General features: G+C 43.6%; 1 protein-coding gene across 9 annotated transcripts in view; it reads left to right on the top strand.

Annotated features, from left to right (window-relative positions):
* The window catches only part of snap91a (synaptosome associated protein 91a), a 52,298-nt gene that overhangs the window by 16,221 nt on the left and 19,107 nt on the right, over positions 1 to 16,970 (top strand). For all 9 annotated transcript variants that reach the window (XM_086219217.1, XM_086219216.1, XM_086219218.1 and 6 more), the window contains exons 2-11: positions 3,579 to 3,721; positions 8,673 to 8,748; positions 9,372 to 9,474; positions 9,870 to 9,963; positions 10,431 to 10,542; positions 11,226 to 11,332; positions 11,421 to 11,462; positions 15,271 to 15,332; positions 16,523 to 16,535; positions 16,713 to 16,873. In XM_086219217.1, the coding sequence (XP_086075343.1) occupies positions 3,579 to 3,721; positions 8,673 to 8,748; positions 9,372 to 9,474; positions 9,870 to 9,963; positions 10,431 to 10,542; positions 11,226 to 11,332; positions 11,421 to 11,462; positions 15,271 to 15,332; positions 16,523 to 16,535; positions 16,713 to 16,873 (913 nt within the window). The remainder of the gene's footprint in view (positions 1 to 3,578; positions 3,722 to 8,672; positions 8,749 to 9,371; positions 9,475 to 9,869; positions 9,964 to 10,430; positions 10,543 to 11,225; positions 11,333 to 11,420; positions 11,463 to 15,270; positions 15,333 to 16,522; positions 16,536 to 16,712; positions 16,874 to 16,970) is intronic.

Raw genomic sequence — 16,970 nt, 5'->3', positions numbered from 1 at the left:
AGACATTTTAGCATGGAACTACTCTCAAATTAGCAAGTGCAGCGTCGTGATGAATCCATGGCCATTTATAATTTAGAACAGAAATAAGGTGCTTCCCAGGTTCTCTCAGTTGTAACCTCCCGTCCATGTACAGGTTTATGCAGATATTAGATGATAGTAACCGTATATTTAGTCTCACCGTCTGGCAGCAGCCTCAGTGGGAAGTAAAGAGAGACGGCAGCGAGTGAGACACGAGAGATGAAACATGTAGGATGATGCAGGCTGCTGACTCATCAGCCCTGTAGGGATTATCCTCTGTGTGTGTGTGTGTGTGTGTGTGTGTGTGTGTGTGTGTGTGTGTGTGTGTGTATGTGTGTTCACCGCCTTACTACTGGAGAGGATATGCACACAGAAATCATTGCTGCATGATAGAGGAAGCTAAGGCGCGAGCCAACTTGTAGCATGACTGTCAAAATGACCTTGAACACATCGCCTGGCGCTATTGCAGCAGCTATAGGACATATATGACCTCAGTTATTCATTGCAAAAGTAACATGCATACAGGAAAATAATAAGATAATGTTTGATACATTTAGTCACAGAAATGCCTCGATTTAGTTCTGATTTTTTTATCTTATATTTTTTTATATTTGAAAATGAAATGATTTTTTAAAAGTTTTTTTTTAACTACCTTACGCCTCAGCATTCAAACTTTCATGGAGTTTGAAATGTGAATCCCATATCAGAACATTTTTGTTGGAGGAGAGAAAAGATTTGCAAGGACTTGAAACAGCAGTATCATGAATAACGAGTGACGTTGGCACGACAAACCCGGATGCTTGTTGGACTGCAGGTCACTCGGTCTGCCCAGCAGTTTTTGTTAGCAGTGCTCGGTATGCATGGCGTTCCTCAATGTCATGATGTAAAAGTGGCTTTCATGTGGAGGTTTTTGGGCTCTTGCTCGAGCAATTAGTTAGAAGCTGCGTCAGGTTTCCATGACCAAGTCCTGGAGGGTGTGAGGCAGAGGGTGGGTCACACCAGGCAACAGTTTTCCAATTGTCCGTCGTCCAGCTTTAGTTTAGCCAGTTTCCTGTTCTTAGCTGGCAGGCGTGGCACCCGGTGGGTCCTGTGCTGCTGTAGCTGCAACAAGGGTTGATGTGTATTCAGGCCCTGATTAGAACAAGTGGTTACTGCTGCCCTGTTTTCTCCCAGAGAACCACGTCTCATTGATTCTTTTTACCAGCCTCTGTAAAAGCCAAGGATATTTACACATGGAAAATTTCAGTATTCAGTAGACTCAAGCGTACAGGTGTACCTAAAAGAGTGGTTATTGAGGGGATATACCATAGCGTTAGCAAGGACGCCCCCGACATGTGTTTTTTTGTATATCAGAAACTGAATTTTTTTTTTTTTCAGTCATGTCTCAAGACTGTATTTCTCCAGACACGCATGTGTGAGGTGTCACAGGTGAGCTGACACTTAGTCGATACTTCTGAAGCTCACAACAGTCTCCTTGTCTGCTGGCAGCAAATGTGCAGCCGTGGATATCCCACTTCATAATTCACAGCACTCAATAGCAGTCGCTCTTCACACACCCTGTTCTGCTAAATCAAGGCTCCTAAAATGATGCCAGTCATGGTTTCTCTCTGACTCTGCCTATCAGTCTACACACACACACACACACACTCCTTTATCTTCTTCCTCACACTGTCTCTATATCACGTGAAGTGATATGAAGCTTCACCGTGGTTTTGCTGTTAGAAAGAGTCATGGTAGTTAATTGTCACAAGTCCTGTAGGTCACAGGATTGGACCGTAAAAAGGTTAGTGCATATATATATATATGTATATATATATATATATATATATATATACATACACACACATATACATGTGTTTTTGTGGTGCATTGATTTGCTCGGCCCCTCTGTGGTAAATGGTAAATGGACTCAATTTTATATAGCGCTTTTCTACCTTAGCGGCACTCAAAGCGCTTTACAGTGTCGTCTCATTCACCCGTTCACACACACATTCACACACTGATGGTGGAGGCTACCATGCAAGGTGCCAACCTGCTCATCAGGAGCAATTATGGGTTCAGTATCTTGCTCAAGGACACTTTGACATGGTCACCGGGGTGGGGGATCGAACCAGCGACCCTTTGGTTGCTAGACGGCCACTCTAACCCTGAGCCATGCCGCCCCCTGTGCCCCTCTGCACTGCCATTGGTACAGGCTCACAAAGGATCAGGATCCACGAATGCCACCACGTGCCTCTTGAACACACTCACAACTGCTCAACACTTCCCATCAATCATTGAGTCAAACCAGTCTGGAATCCTTGGAGCAGTCATAAGAAAATTGATTTTAGTTCTTTAATTCTGATGTTAAAGCAGATGATCAGAAATGCTCATGTCTTTGTTACCAATGTGCCAATTCCAGCTTTTAGAACTGCAGAATTGGGAGATTTTATGTGTTATTTGTATTTGTGATCACTGAGTTCATGTGAGCGTCATCTGATTTATTGGAAAATGTTGGTATCGTTACAGATAAATTTCATGATCATATTCAACCAGGTTGAATAATAATAGTCTCATAAAATGATGACCAATAACAATAAGGAATGGATCCCTGAGGATGGAAAATATGAATTACTGGAGGTTCAAATTGGCCTTTGTGTGAGGAGTGTTCAGAAGAGTAACACATTTGGGTAGAAAGAAAATAGAACAGTGCCAAAGTCTACTGGTGCCTGTCTCATGGAGTGACCCTCTGTACACATTTGTTAGTCATACCTCCGTGTCACAGTGACACTCCCTGCTGTCCTTGCCTAGCATCACTCAAGTGTGTGGGTGTTTTAGTAATACAAATGTATGTGGATTTATGGTTAATTTGTTGTCTGTGTTACATACAGCACATCGCCCTGTTCTGTTGTCCTAGCTAATGTTTGCATTCTGCTTCCTAGTTCTCCATCCAGCAGACTCTGAGTTCTCTGAAACCTCGTCTCCTCTCCACTGGTTGAGGCTCCATAATCACTTGAGGACAGTGGAGGAAACCAAAGTTTTGCTCCACTGTCAAAAAACTGGGGCATTGTAAGAAACTCTGGGGTGATTAAAAAATGGTAATTAGGGCATGTTTGCTGTTTTTAATTTGAGCTTAGCTCAGATTAGTAAAGTGCTTGATAATTACTCAGCATACGGCTGGATGAAGACATGGATTATACTAGATGACGTGTTTGAGAGTGTGTCAGCTGACATTTCTAGAGAGTTTTTAGACGGTCCCATAGCTGTTGCTAACTGTCAGTCAGCTCTAGCTGCAGGCCAAATGTATGTGGCTGGCTCCTTCTGCATTCTGGAGGCACAAAGAAATAATGCAGGGGGGAAAGTGAGGGAAAAGTTCCATGAAAGTTAAAAATTGGATGCTAGACCATGTGGTTGTGATGTGCTGCAAACTTCACACTCCGTACCACTGCACTGGATTAATTCCAGCATAGTTTGTCACTTCCAACCCTCCCGTCTTCTTCCACTCTCCCTGCAGTTGTTGGTGTTGGTATTATTTGAGGACAAGCGCTACATGTGCTGATCTCTACTTCTGTTCTTCCCAGTCCTGATCCAGGCCACCCAGGAGTCCAATGTGAACGTCCCCCAGATGGCCGACACGCTGATGGAGCGGGCCGGTAATGCCAGCTGGGTGGTGGTTTTCAAAGCCCTGATCACCACACATCATCTCATGGTGCATGGCAATGAGGTGAGGATTAAACACACACACACACTGTTTACACCCTGCAAACAAACTTAGGCTGGCAGCAGAGCTGAATGTGAAAAATAGTCTTCTGACACCAGAGATCAGAGAGGCAAGCCTGCTGATGTCTGGGGATGTCAGCAGCAAGAGCAGCCAATAACAAAGCCATAGCCCCTAGATCTAGTAGGCTGACTGCAAACAAACTACAACTCTGCATTCAACAACTCACTTTCAAGCTTAGAATGTACACTGAGATCATTTATTTGTTTCACAAATGAAGTTATCTGAAGTTGTAATGTTTCTGTTTGAGTTTTTATGCAATTTCTGAGAGACTCTTTTATAGCGATTTGAGCAAAGGAATGTGAGTGAAGGACTGGTCAGTTGAATTCAGTCTGCCCCACTGATGCTAAAATCCATTGCCATTGCATTAAAGCTAATGTTAGCTGGGGAAAATTCAGTTATTGACAAATAACCCAAATGTACTTTTGAAGTTTTAAGTATTTTTTAAAAGCAAGTCTTGTAGTATTTTAAATCAAGTAAAAATGGAACTGAGCAAATACTGCTTGATTGTGTATTTCTGTATTTGTCCACTGCTGTGTGCATGTGCACACATGCAGACACGCCCACACACACTCCCTCACATGTACTCTCTCTCTCTCTCACACACACACACACACACACACACACACACACACACACACACACACACACACACACACATTGTTAAGTCACAACTGTACTCTGCAGTTGAATAGTAATTAGTTATAGTTATTTGCTATGTGCTCGTTGGTGTTTCAGGAATGTCTAAAAAAGACAAACACTTAGCTGCCACCACCTCATATTGTCTGTCATACAGTTGCTATGCTAACCTCCTCAGGAGCCGCCATTGTTATTATGAACACACGTTCACGATGAGTAGTCCAAACCACTGTTGGTGCAGGCACAAGCTCCACACTTGAAGCGTGATCTTACGAGTCCTGCGGCCCGGCGATGGCATGAGCTGGTAGCTATTTCTGTAGTCTCCTTGCTATCAGCTGTGTGCGGTTCACTACCAGTAGAAGAAATATGAACTTCCTCATTTTTAATATTGCCTAACTAGCCTAACTACTGTATATGCTAACATAAAGCTCATCCTGAACTTCACCATTTGTCCTTTCAACTGACAATACAAACATGCAGCTGAACCCCTGTCAGCAGATGGTGGTTGTGCACCACCAGCATGCATATTGTAATATGTGTTGTCCCTTTCAAAAAAACAACTAAATAGATAAATAAATGGACTCTTTTTGGAAGGTTTATGACCCAGTATCATATTCTATGCAGACATTTTGGGCCTCCCCTTCTTCTTTGTTCTCTGCATCGGAGCAGTGTTACTTTTCACATCTTCCACACCTTCTATTCTGCACACTGCAGCGACATGTCCATATTCCTGGCCACCATTTTCTTTCATCTGAAGCCCTTTTGTTGTACTTTTCCTCCTCAACCAAAGTGGCTCCTGCAGACAGCAAGAACCGGCTGTACTGTCAGATGTAAAGTAGGACAGTGCAGGGCAGTGACCCAGTCAAGATTATCTGCATAAAATCACACGCCCAAAAGGTAGATACACAAATACCTCCCTGAAAAAAACAGATTGCCTGTCTTAGACATGGATATGAGCTATAAAACAATTCACACCCATGATTAATAAGTTCCTCTTGACTGATCCTCTAAAGCCAAATATTTTTCACAACCACTGAAATTAATTTGACATTCTTGGGCTCTCCACGATTACCAGCTTGCTGTTGGCACAAATATGTCTGAAATCAAAACTATCTGCCTGATTGGATGCTCTAGAGGGCAGCACAGTGGAGCAGTGGTCAGCACTGTGGCCTCCCAGCAAGAAGGTTCCAGGTTCCAGGGGGTCTTTCTGGGTGAGTCTCCATGTTCTCCCTGTTCCTGCTGGGTTCTCTCTGGTACTCCAGCTTCCTCCACAGTCCAAAGACATCAAGAGGGGACCAGGTTAATCCAGACTCTAAATTGACCGTAGGCGTGGTTGGGAGAGCCAATGGTTGTCTGTCTCTATGTGTTGGTCCTGCATGGACTGGTGACCTGTCCAGGGGGAAGGCTGCTGGGATAGGCTCCACCCCCACCATCCTAAACAGGATAAGCAGTAGAAGATGGATGTTGTAGGCCACAGGAATGTACAGTAGGACTCACGATGTCATGTAAAGGCTGGTAAAAATCAACTGAACTAGTTCTGCTGTCTTCTAATAAAACACGTGAGCTCATGTATATGACTCATGAACTTTCATTTTCAGCAGATTTCCACTTGAGAGATCAAGAATGCCATGGGGGGGGGGTGTTCTTGTCCCTCCATGGTATATACTATAAGTGTCAGTTGTGTTCAGTGTCAGATTAACTCATTATGCTTCTGATTCTTATTTATGTTTCACAGCATGAATAGAGATTTTCAAGCCCAGGTCCTCTCTGCACCATCAGCCGTGGGTGTCAGACGTGCCCTAAAACTTTAGAGCAGTGATAGAGTTACCAGTGGGACTCGCCCCCATGACCCGCAACGATTTCATGTCTCGCTATCTGAGGAAAGACAGACACTCTGAATGGGCAACGAGGGATGACATGGAGATAAACAGATGCTGCTTTACTGTCCATCAAATTGCCCAAGCTGCCATTGAAGGCTAATGACACAAAAGAGAGGGGGGGAGACGGAGCAGCAAAAATAAGGAGAAGAATCAATAGTTTGAGAGAAAGAAGACAGAGGGCAACACAAGGAAAGCAGAAGAGATGTCCTGATAGGAAGACAATGGTGTTCACCTTCATAGCATCGGGTGGAAATGTTCATTCAGTGGAATACTGCAACCCTTCAGACACACACACACACACACAATTATCTGTATGTTATGGTCACAAATTTCAAGGTAACAGATAGATATGTGACAATGGAGAACACAACCTCAGTGTAACCCAGAGAGAAGGGAGACTGCAGGAGAGGAAACGTGATGCTCATCAGTTCTCCTGGGAGCGTGTTTCATTCGTAACCTCCTCCCACTTCATCGTGTAATTGACACTTCTGTGCAGTTTAAACATCAGTATTGTGCGTGTGCGTGTGTGTGGCATGATTTATGTCCACATGTGTCACTGGAGGCGTTTTTTCCCACAAGGCTGCAGAGTGAGAGGATTTTTCTATATTATGCTCTATTTCCTGGCATTTTTCATGTGTCTAATTTATATTCACAGCCTCCCACTCAGGGAGGCTGCAGCTTTGAATCACTCTAATCACTGAAGAGAAAGACAAGTATAGCATTGCATCTCTTATATTAATTCTGTTCTCTGCCACAGGCGGTTTTGCAGTTTTCCTGTTGAACGCTGAACGAGCAGAACAGCTCTGTGGATGGTGGTGATCAAATAAGCTGGCCTGTCTTTTTTTTTCAGATGAAGTCATCTGTTTGAATTGTCACATAGTCAGACATTCATTTAGAGATGAAGGCAGCACGGTGGAGCAGTGGTCAGCACTGTGGCCTCCCAGCAAGAAGGTTCCAGGTTCCAGGGGGTCTTTCTGTGTGAGTCTCCATGTTCTCCCTGTTCCTGCGTGGGTTCTCTCTGGTACTCCAGCTTCCTCCCACAGTCCAAAGACATCAAGAGGGGACCAGGTTAATCCAGACTCTAAATTGACCGTAGGCGTGGCTGGGAGAGCCAATGGTTGTCTGTCCAGGGGGAAAGGCTGCTGGGATACCCCCCCCCCGCGACCCTTAACAGGATAAGCAGTAGAAAATGGATGGATGGAGAGTGTAGAAGCAGAGGAAGGTATCGAGTCACAGTAATTTACATACAATACTTACAGTGCTGTTGCAGGTCTGGGTAAAGGTAAGGACCTCACAATACGATATGTATCACAATATTTCATGATATGATACGATATGTGTTGGGATACTCTACTCAATTTATTGAAAGTTTTAAAATTAAGTGAAAATGACTTCATGTGTACCACCCTGATAGTCCAATAATCTATAAATCAGATTTTTTACACTATCACGGAACTCAAGCTGTCATAACATCCATGGGTCACAGTATGATTTCATCCCAGTGTATTGTGATCCAATACTTCCTGTGTCGTAGAGACTTGAATATTGATGGAGTATAGTTGCTGTACTGTATTGCGGTGTGGGTTGTATTGCACAGCCCTGCAGTGGTGTTGGCATGCGGTTCTGTGGTGTTTCAGTCAGTATCAAGTGCATTTGTTTGCTCAGCGGTGGTTCCACTGACCTCCTCTCCGCTCAGATGGGCCGAGTGCTTGGACAAAGTTATACCTTTCATCCGTGGCAAACAGATTAATTGCAGAAGGGAGGCTCCTGCTGCAGTGTCTTCTGAGACTTTCCCGTCTGTGAGGCCTCAGGTTGCATTTAGCAGTCTGACAGGTGGAGAGAGTGTCCAGTGTGACAGAGGACATCTCAGATCAGTCTGGAGTACAGCAGTCAGTGAGTCTTTGTGCAGGTTAGACTCCCGTCCGCAGGGTGCAGTGGTCTTTCTGTGGTTGTGTCAGTGGTTAGGAGGAGGTTGTTCTCTTTTTGCTTAAATAACCATACAAACAGCCACCTGCCAGTTGGAATGAGTGTTGCTGTTGTGGATAAGACTGAGGATTGATTGGTCATCTGCTGATTTGAGTATGACTTTGTCTGTGTGTGGATGTGCAGTCTGAGGAATCACATTTGGCTGGAGTTTAAGTTCAGCGGAAAGTTACAGGATAGAAGTGTATTAAGCAGTTGAAGATGCTGAGTCACTGGTTATTACTTAATTATCTGTTATCAACTTATACGGTAGAGTTTGTCACAGCGTATGGGAACCCCAACTTAATACGAGCTTTGCATTTCATTTGTCCAAATACAATGCATTTAAGATGATGTTGGAAGCAGAGAGTGGTAGAATCGGATAACTGACCCTGTGTGTTTGTCCTCTCTCGCAGAGATTCTTGCAGTTCCTGGCATCAAGGAACACCTTGTTCAACCTCAGCAACTTCCTGGACAAAACAGGCTCCCATGGTAGGTGGCGTTGCTTTTCCTCTTGTGTGACCAAATGAGCCTTCAATCAACCTGTCAACCACGATTTCAGACATTATTTCCCAACCTTGGTGTATATTTTGTCTGCCCCCATATTTTTCTGCTGCATTTTTATCTCGTAACGAATGAGAACAGTTTTAAGGAGTAACAAGTACTGAAACAGCACAACGTATTTTTAATCTGATAGTCAGGTAAGGCCGAGCTCACTGTGCTGAGAACTGTGACATTTTGGGAAATACTTTTTAACTTCCCTGCCATGTGAAGAGCCACCACTCACATCTCTGAGCTATTAGATGAGTAGCCTCCATGATGAGATAAGCTAACTTGCTAGCTTAGTTACCATAAAATATACAGTCAGTAACACTTAGCCTGGCTCCATGTAACCAACGTCTCACCATTTTGCTCTTTGGTTTTGGTGTGTATGCAACAAACCAGCTTGAATGTTCTTTTAGCCTTTAGACACGGCTGTAGTTACTGTATTGAATATGAATACCTGCAATTTTGATAGCCATTTTGAAATTTTGTCGCAAGATAGACACGAATAATATGCTGCCCCGAGTTGGCATTGGAGAGTGTTTACTTGTGTGTGTGTGTGTTTTCTTCAGGCTATGACATGTCCACATTTATCAGGCGCTACAGCCGCTATCTCAATGAGAAGGCCTTCGCCTACAGACAGATGGCTTTCGACTTTGGCCGAGTCAAGAAAGGGTATTGTTTCTCATTTTTCATGACGCTGCTTCATGGCTGTTCCAGCAATGTTATGATTGTTTTTACTTAGTTTTCTGGTAGTTTAGCTGGGGAATCACACACCTCCTGCAAGGGTCCCGCTTGTGGGTGGGACGGACTGCTACTCCCAGTGAGTTGGTTATTACAGCTGTGTTTAGCAGGCAGATACATAAACTGGGACAAGAAAATAGAAGGAACTGTGTGTGTGCCAGGTTCAGCTGACTGACAGTATATGTGTCTGACTCTTTCAGCTGTTGGACCAATCACGGCGGTTACTCAACCGTGATTGGTCCCAATTATTAAAGAGGGTTTATGTTGTGATTCTTCAAAGACTTTAAACTTCATTGTCACGTCTCTTTCTCCCCCTTCTGTATCAGAGCTGAGGGAGTGATGAGGACCATGTCGGTAGAGAAGCTGTTGAAAGGAATGCCCACCCTGCAGAGCCAGATCGACGCTCTGCTGGACTTTGATGTGAGTGACACTGGCTAATCGGCAACAATGTCACTTTGGAATGTCACTGAATTTGCTGAGGGAAAAACAAAAACAGTGACCAAAGATAACCAAGGACAAAAGTCTGACAGTGTTGCAAATTCAGGACGATCGTCTCACAGAGTGACTGCTGCTACTGACTGCTGCTTCGTATTGAATCGCCCCACTAGCCTGCGATTCAGCAGGTGCCTCATCGTGTGGAGCATCAAATTGATGGTCTTACCCAAGATTAATAGATCCCTGTCGCAGTGTCGCGAGCAGTAAATCATACGATTACAAGTCTCTGTCTGTAGAGGGCTTGTGCAAAAAATACTGTTGACATTTCTGAATCTGTTTACCGATATTGACTGATTACATTTGCTCCTGTGCATTTTTTTTTTTTTTTGGTGCTGTGAATGATGAATGAAATAATGAAGACTTTACCTCTTTAAATGTATTTCTGTTTAAAGGTGCATGCACAGGAACTGAACAATGGAGTGATAAACGCCTGCTTCCTCCTTCTCTTCAAAGACCTGATCAAGTTATACGCCTGCTACAATGATGGCATCATCAATCTTCTAGGTACAATGAAGAAACGCACCATCCCTGATGTACAAAATGAACCAAGGTTCAGTTCTTATTTTATGTAGTTAGTGTAAATATCTCTATTTATCCTAAACAAATCAGGCTCTGTAAAAATCCGAACCATCAACGTTCAAGTGTTTCTCTGTGTTCTTCCTGCCTGTGTTCTTCATGATGGAGCTTTGATCTTTTAGCAGGGCTCACAGTTTTGCCCATCTAACTGTAATGTCCCTTGTTTCATTCTACTCAAAGGCTTTAATTACCCTAGCAAGAAAAAGGTGCAAAGGCTATTCTTGTTTCGTTAAAAGGACTTTACTGTAGCCCTCTCCTACTCTTGGCTTACAAAGTAACAGCTTAGTTTTTACTTTGTAAGCATTTGAGTGTAACAAGAAGAGCTTCCTTGGACTTTTTAACCTTTTTCTTGCTATGGATAGCTCTCCCCATAAGTGGTCCAAAGAGCACCTTCTGGTTTTTTTAAATGAACCTTGAACTGTTTAACTGTTGAAACGCAGCAGCCCTCTCCTACTCTTCCTTTTTTCTTGAGTTACCCTGTTTGTACAATAAAGTTGAAAATGCCAAGAGGAATCTTGGCAAAAGAAAGGTTGTGTCATCTGCAGACAGCGGAAGATATTTCACTCGACTTTATCTCAGGATAAAGGTCTCACCTATTTCACTTGTTTCAGAGAAATTTTTCCAGATGAAGAGAAGCCAGTGTAAAGATGGGCTGGAGATCTACAAGAGATTTCTGACACGAATGACTCGTGTCTCTGAATTCTTCAAAATTGCTGAGGTAAGCGACCGTGAGCATCACGCTCAGCTGCTAGTTCTTGCTCATCCTCGTAAATTCTGTGCTGAAATGTCACTGTGTCCTTTTGCAGCAAGTGGGAATAGACAAAAATGACATACCTGAACTCACTCAGGTAAGGATCTTCCTTCAACGTTCATTTATTTTGGTTCATTTCTTCTTGTGATGCAGTTTAAGGATGCAAAGAGCATTCACAGAGGACGTAGGTTCTGTGTTGCATGTAGTGTGGATGTGTAGCATCTCCATCTACATTCCTGTGGCTGTGTTCTTCCCTTTGACTGCTGCACAGGTACTTTACAGTAAAATGGAGGCACGTCTCACTTCACATGCTTCCTCTCTCCATGCAGCCATTGAGCTGTCGTCCTGCTGTGATTGACAACCACTATGCCCCACCCTGTCTTTTCACCTCCAGAGATGCCGATTGATCATTCAGGCTGAGAGTGTGAGTAGTAGTGAGTACCGCGCAGTGCTAGCTTTGGGGAGCGAGCTTAGGGAAGGTCAGCATTTGAACTCTGTCTGACTTAAACACACCCAGCAGAGAGACATCAGCCTCTCTGCTCTCGTGGGATGATGCGCCTGGAAGACATGATTGGTTGAGCTGTGCTTTGCTGAGCAATGCTGCTGACCAGGCGGCTGTTTGACTCTCAGCTAAATGTATTTTTAGTTCAACAAACGTATAAAGGCAGACTCATGGACTGTCCATTATTAGGAGCATTTCCACTTGAATCTGTTGACTCCTGGAAGGAGAAACCAGATTTCTCCTGTGGTTTCCTGGATCAGTTCATCGGTGTTCTGTTGAGGAAACTCTACCGCTAAGCGTGTCCTGTCCCACATGGCAGTGGGGGGGCTTTGCATGAGGAGCAGGCATGGATGTTGTGATTTTATTTTATATTTATCCAGATAAATGTCTCATTGAGATTAAAATTATGGATGCTGGGGTCCGTTCAGTTTATATGATTTTTCACATCTTATTCATGGCGAAAAAAAATCAAAATGAACTTTGTAAAGTAACATTTATTTCCAAAAATTTGGAAAAGCCCATTGATCATTGTTGCTTTATAAGAAACAACAAGAGTGAAGAAAAACTAAGAGAAAAATCTTGATTTGCTTGGCTGATATTAAGATCGAGACCTTTTTCAAATGAACGATATTTGCCAATACAGATGACACAGCAGTATTGTCAGGCATCTGTAATGAAATATTTTTTTTCCTAAGGGCAGACTGGTCAGGCGAGCTGCGTAGACCAAGTAACCACAACAAAAACAGACAAACACCTCAAATGAGTGACAAGACTATCCTGTTACAGTCGAAGGTCAGAGATAAACATCCAGTTCGAGGCCTAAAAAGGAACAGACCCTTAAATTGAGTCCAGGGACATTTTATGAGCACGATCAGGTGTTGTTCTTTCTCAGTCCTCTAAAACTGATTTAAGTTCTCCCAGCTCAGTTGAGCGCAGCTTCCTCTGCACATACAGTAACCCTAAGAAGAGGGGCAGCGCATAGTTTTTTGCCTAAATCATGTTTTGAGTGTAGATGATGATTATTATGGATTTCACACATTGTGTTCACAGCGTTTAACAAGAACTCCTCAGCCTAGAACAGCATCCTTCAACTGCACTTCGCATCATCCATGCGGTTAAAAATCGGTGCTGAAATCATGTTTTACCGTCCCTTGACTGAGCAAAAGCACCACAGAAGTGGACCTTCAGAAGCAGCCAAAGTTAAACCTGTTTTCCAATGAACCTGCTAACACTCACACCGCGGTGGGAAAGAGTTTAATCTGCATTCAATCTCAGGTCCAGCGACCCTGCGGTTGGCACAGCGATTAATCTGCTCCAGCCCCGGTGACGTAGACACGCACCTGGGTGATTTTAATGATTTGCAACCCGCATCCGTGACAGTGCTGATTTATGTCTTGCACTTCTTGCTGTAAAAACTCAGATTCATTGTATAAATATGGGTGTTCTTTCAGGTCATCATTCATTTCATCTATCAAAGGAAGTTTTGGCTAAAGAAAGTCTGAAGGCTCTTTGAAAGAACGGCAGAGATATAAAGTGATAGCACAATAACTAGTTTTCATACACAATAAGGAACAAAGATTCTACAAGCACATGCTGTTTTTGTTGTATTCAGATGTCCAGTCGCACAGACGGAGAGATCGTGTCTGCTCGTCCAATGTCCCACCGTTGAAGGGGGTTGAGGTGGGATCCAAACAGTTAATTAAAAGATAAAGTCTTAGAAGATAAAGTGGGACTGATGTGTCCATGAGTGATAACTGCTACAGTTTCTCAACCTCAGCCACCAATTTCTGCTCTTGACCCTTTCAGGAGGAACGATATCAGCCAAAGGCAGACAGAGCCGTGGTGCTGCGTGACTTTACCCCGCAGCGCCAGTGCCATCCAGTAACATCACAAACATTCACCTGCAGCTCTGCCACTGCCAAATCCACAGCTTCTCTGATGGCCTCCTCCTCATAGGAGACTGTTGGTGTCCAAAAATTACAGTCAAGGAGCGTTTATGTTTGTCCGTCGCCTCTCACACACACTTGAACTGTTTCATTCCTCCCAACGCCAAGAAAAAAAAGTAACAGTCTGTGTTTCGTTGGCCTCTCAAAGACTTGTGGACAACAGACCAGGAGACTGCACTGATAGGTGGAGGAAATGTAGCTGGGGGATGAGGGAAGTGAATTTTCAATGAGATTTAGCTCATTGCTTAAATTAGCTTGAACACCTCTTAATAAGCTGGTATTGTACTGTATTGTATGTGCTCAGCAGCTGGCAAGCCTGCAGCTTTGCATCCTGGCTGAGCGGAATATTGCTGTCACTGTTAGCATGAAGGTTTGTTTCTCTGGCTGTTTGTTTCTGAATCGTGTCCTGCTTTACCTGCTTCAGCCCTGCGTGCCACTGATCAAAGGGTGCACCGCTAAAGCAGTTATCTGTCGTTGCGCTTTTAAATCAAGACATGTCAGACGTGTTTGTGTTGCCATTCAGCACGAGTTTGACGAGACATGTCATGATGCAGCAGCCACGGGAATCCACACGTTCCAGGAAAGATGGCAGAGGAAGAACACAGTTTTAATCTTGAGGATGAAAGAGCTGTTTGTGGTGTCGCACATTAGACAGACGACCTTTTTGCGGTGTGCTCGTGGGTGTTGCTACTCTGTGATTGGTGCGTGACTTTTCTTTTAAGCCAGTAAAAAGTAAATATTCAGAGAGGATATTTTCACAGTGAGGTAGTCAGTGCTATGAAGGATAAGTTCTGTAGAACAATTCTGAGGTTATTAGCATGGAAGTTTTCTGTATTTTCTGTATATTTCATAATGCAGAGGTTTTCAAACTGTATCTTCTGACTAAATGAGCAGCAGATTGTGCTCAGCAGGCTCCGTTGTACCTCCAGATATTTGGATTGAGGCTGCCCCTCGATGCTTACAAAAACCTGGTCAAGCATCATTGATTATTGACATTCTTTTTTTAAGCTAATTATCAGTTTTGTTTTGTTTTTTCATTCACTATTCACCTTTTTTCAGTACATTTGCTTAATTCTTTTTTTAATGGGAGAAAAGGTCCCGACCGAGTAAAAAAAAAAGTATTTTACAAAAGTTTTCAGAAAATGTAGACCCAAATATTACAAAAAAAGAAATAACAAGAAAACATAAAATTGTAACGACACATTTTGAGGTCAGCTTAATCTTTCTTGTGAAGGCTTCTTAACAACAGCGCCACATGCGTCTGTCAGTCCTTACGTCTGCCCACGGACACATTAGAAAGTACGTTGTCATAGAACCTCCGTCTGCAGGGGGCGGCACATCGTTTCTCTCCATGACAGCCAGGAATCCTTGACCAGGGATCTCAGTGCTCTCATCCTCCCTCCCTGCACCCATCGTGTTCTTCTTGTGGTAGCCCCCCTCTCTTTATTCCTCCGCAGGCCCCAGAAAGTCTCCTGGAGTCCCTGGAGACTCACCTCAACACTCTGGAGGGAAAGAAGCCGTAAGTAGTGAATATATTAGCAAACATTTTTAGCTCTCTGTCAGCGGTAACACAGACCTGAATCTTCAGTTATGAATGAAGTCATTGCACGGTTATAAGGCTCCTGCTGAGAGCCATGTCAGCAATGATCCTGGTTCTCAGGCCAACATCCAGCAGGGTGTATCAGGATGGTTTGATCTCTGATCAGTACATGTAGAACTCCCCAGTCCCTGTTTTTCTGTGTGTGTGTGTTTGATGATCTAACGTGCTGTTCTCTCTGATCTCTCCCGAACTCAGGGAGGATAAGTAAGTACTTTCTCACATCAGGAATACTAATTATTAATAATTAATGCCATCATTTGTCATGATGACTTTTTATTTGTCCTTTTTTTCAGTGTTTTCTGAGCATTTTCAGTTCACTAACTATAGAAATGACATCCAAACAATGATGAAGCAAAACTTGACCCAATCAAGTCTTGCATTCGAGATGCATTCCTATAGACATTTTATTCATAGGTTCCATCATGTTGCAATATTATATTGATTTTTTTGAACAACGATACCATATTTGCCAATATCTCAATGTCTGCCACGGTCGAATTTCATGTTGATTCAATTCAGGGGCCAGCAAACACATTAAAATACATTTATAATGAACATTAGCATCATAATCAGCAGAAATTGAGATGAAAAAATCCTACAAACACTGAGATAACACTGGATGTGGAGCTGTAGTGAAGTGGAATCACTAGATGAAGGTGCAGCTCATATGGCGGATCATGATATGGACCAGGTTGAGTATTAGTGTCTCGTACGTTGGATCGTTGGCCACTGAATCGATATGTGACTGCAGATCTGTGTGTCATCACACTCCATTTCACTTTAGGTTCACTCTCTGTCATCATTCCGATTGTCACTGATATTCAATGACATCATCTCAGCACACAGTGTTACTAGTATCATGTGATATTTTGAGGACTACAGAGCCTCACAAGCATGACATTCAGAACATTCTCTTCCCTTTGTGATGTCATCTAAAGATAACTTTGTTGACGTTGAGCTGGTTTCAAGATGGTTTTAAATCCAGTGAATACAGATGTGTGCTAAAGGGAATGCTGCCTGCCCGAAAACCCCAGCGAGACGCTTACTGTGGTTTAGCAGCTCCTGTGTGTCATTATGCTCTTTAACTCACGTTTTCATTGCTGTTGCAGGTCACCCACCAAGGTAAGCATCATAATCTTAAGTATGTGATGATAATAGTTTTTACTCATGTTGTGCTTTCATGAGAAAGCCCACCTCTGTCAGTCAGTGACTCCCACGTGTGTTTAAAAGCAGATGAATCACATCATCTTGCATAACCGTGTTGCTCATCATGCTAACTGGCATCCGTCTCCGCTGCAGGATACGACAGCCAACAACAGCACGGCAGCTGCTCCTGCACCACCCAAGCCTGCACCTCCCGCTGCCGCCGGCGGGCCCCCTGCTCGCCCCGGACCGCCTGCCAAGCCTCCCCCACCCTGTATCACACCCACCGCAGCAGCCCCCACCACTGCTACCAGCAAGTAGGAGGAGTTGTTCGTGAGCATTAGCATTACAGTAGAAATGGCTTCTTTCTACCAACACGCACTCTTCTGCTTCTGTCATTCTCTCTGGGTTAAG

The sequence above is a fragment of the Aulostomus chinensis genome, chromosome 11 (assembly GCF_037954235.1).
Source record: "Aulostomus chinensis isolate RoL2024-O1b breed Wild chromosome 11, RoL_Achi_v1.0, whole genome shotgun sequence".
NCBI lineage: Eukaryota > Metazoa > Chordata > Actinopteri > Syngnathiformes > Aulostomidae > Aulostomus > Aulostomus chinensis.
This window is presented reverse-complemented; position numbering and strand designations above follow the sequence as displayed.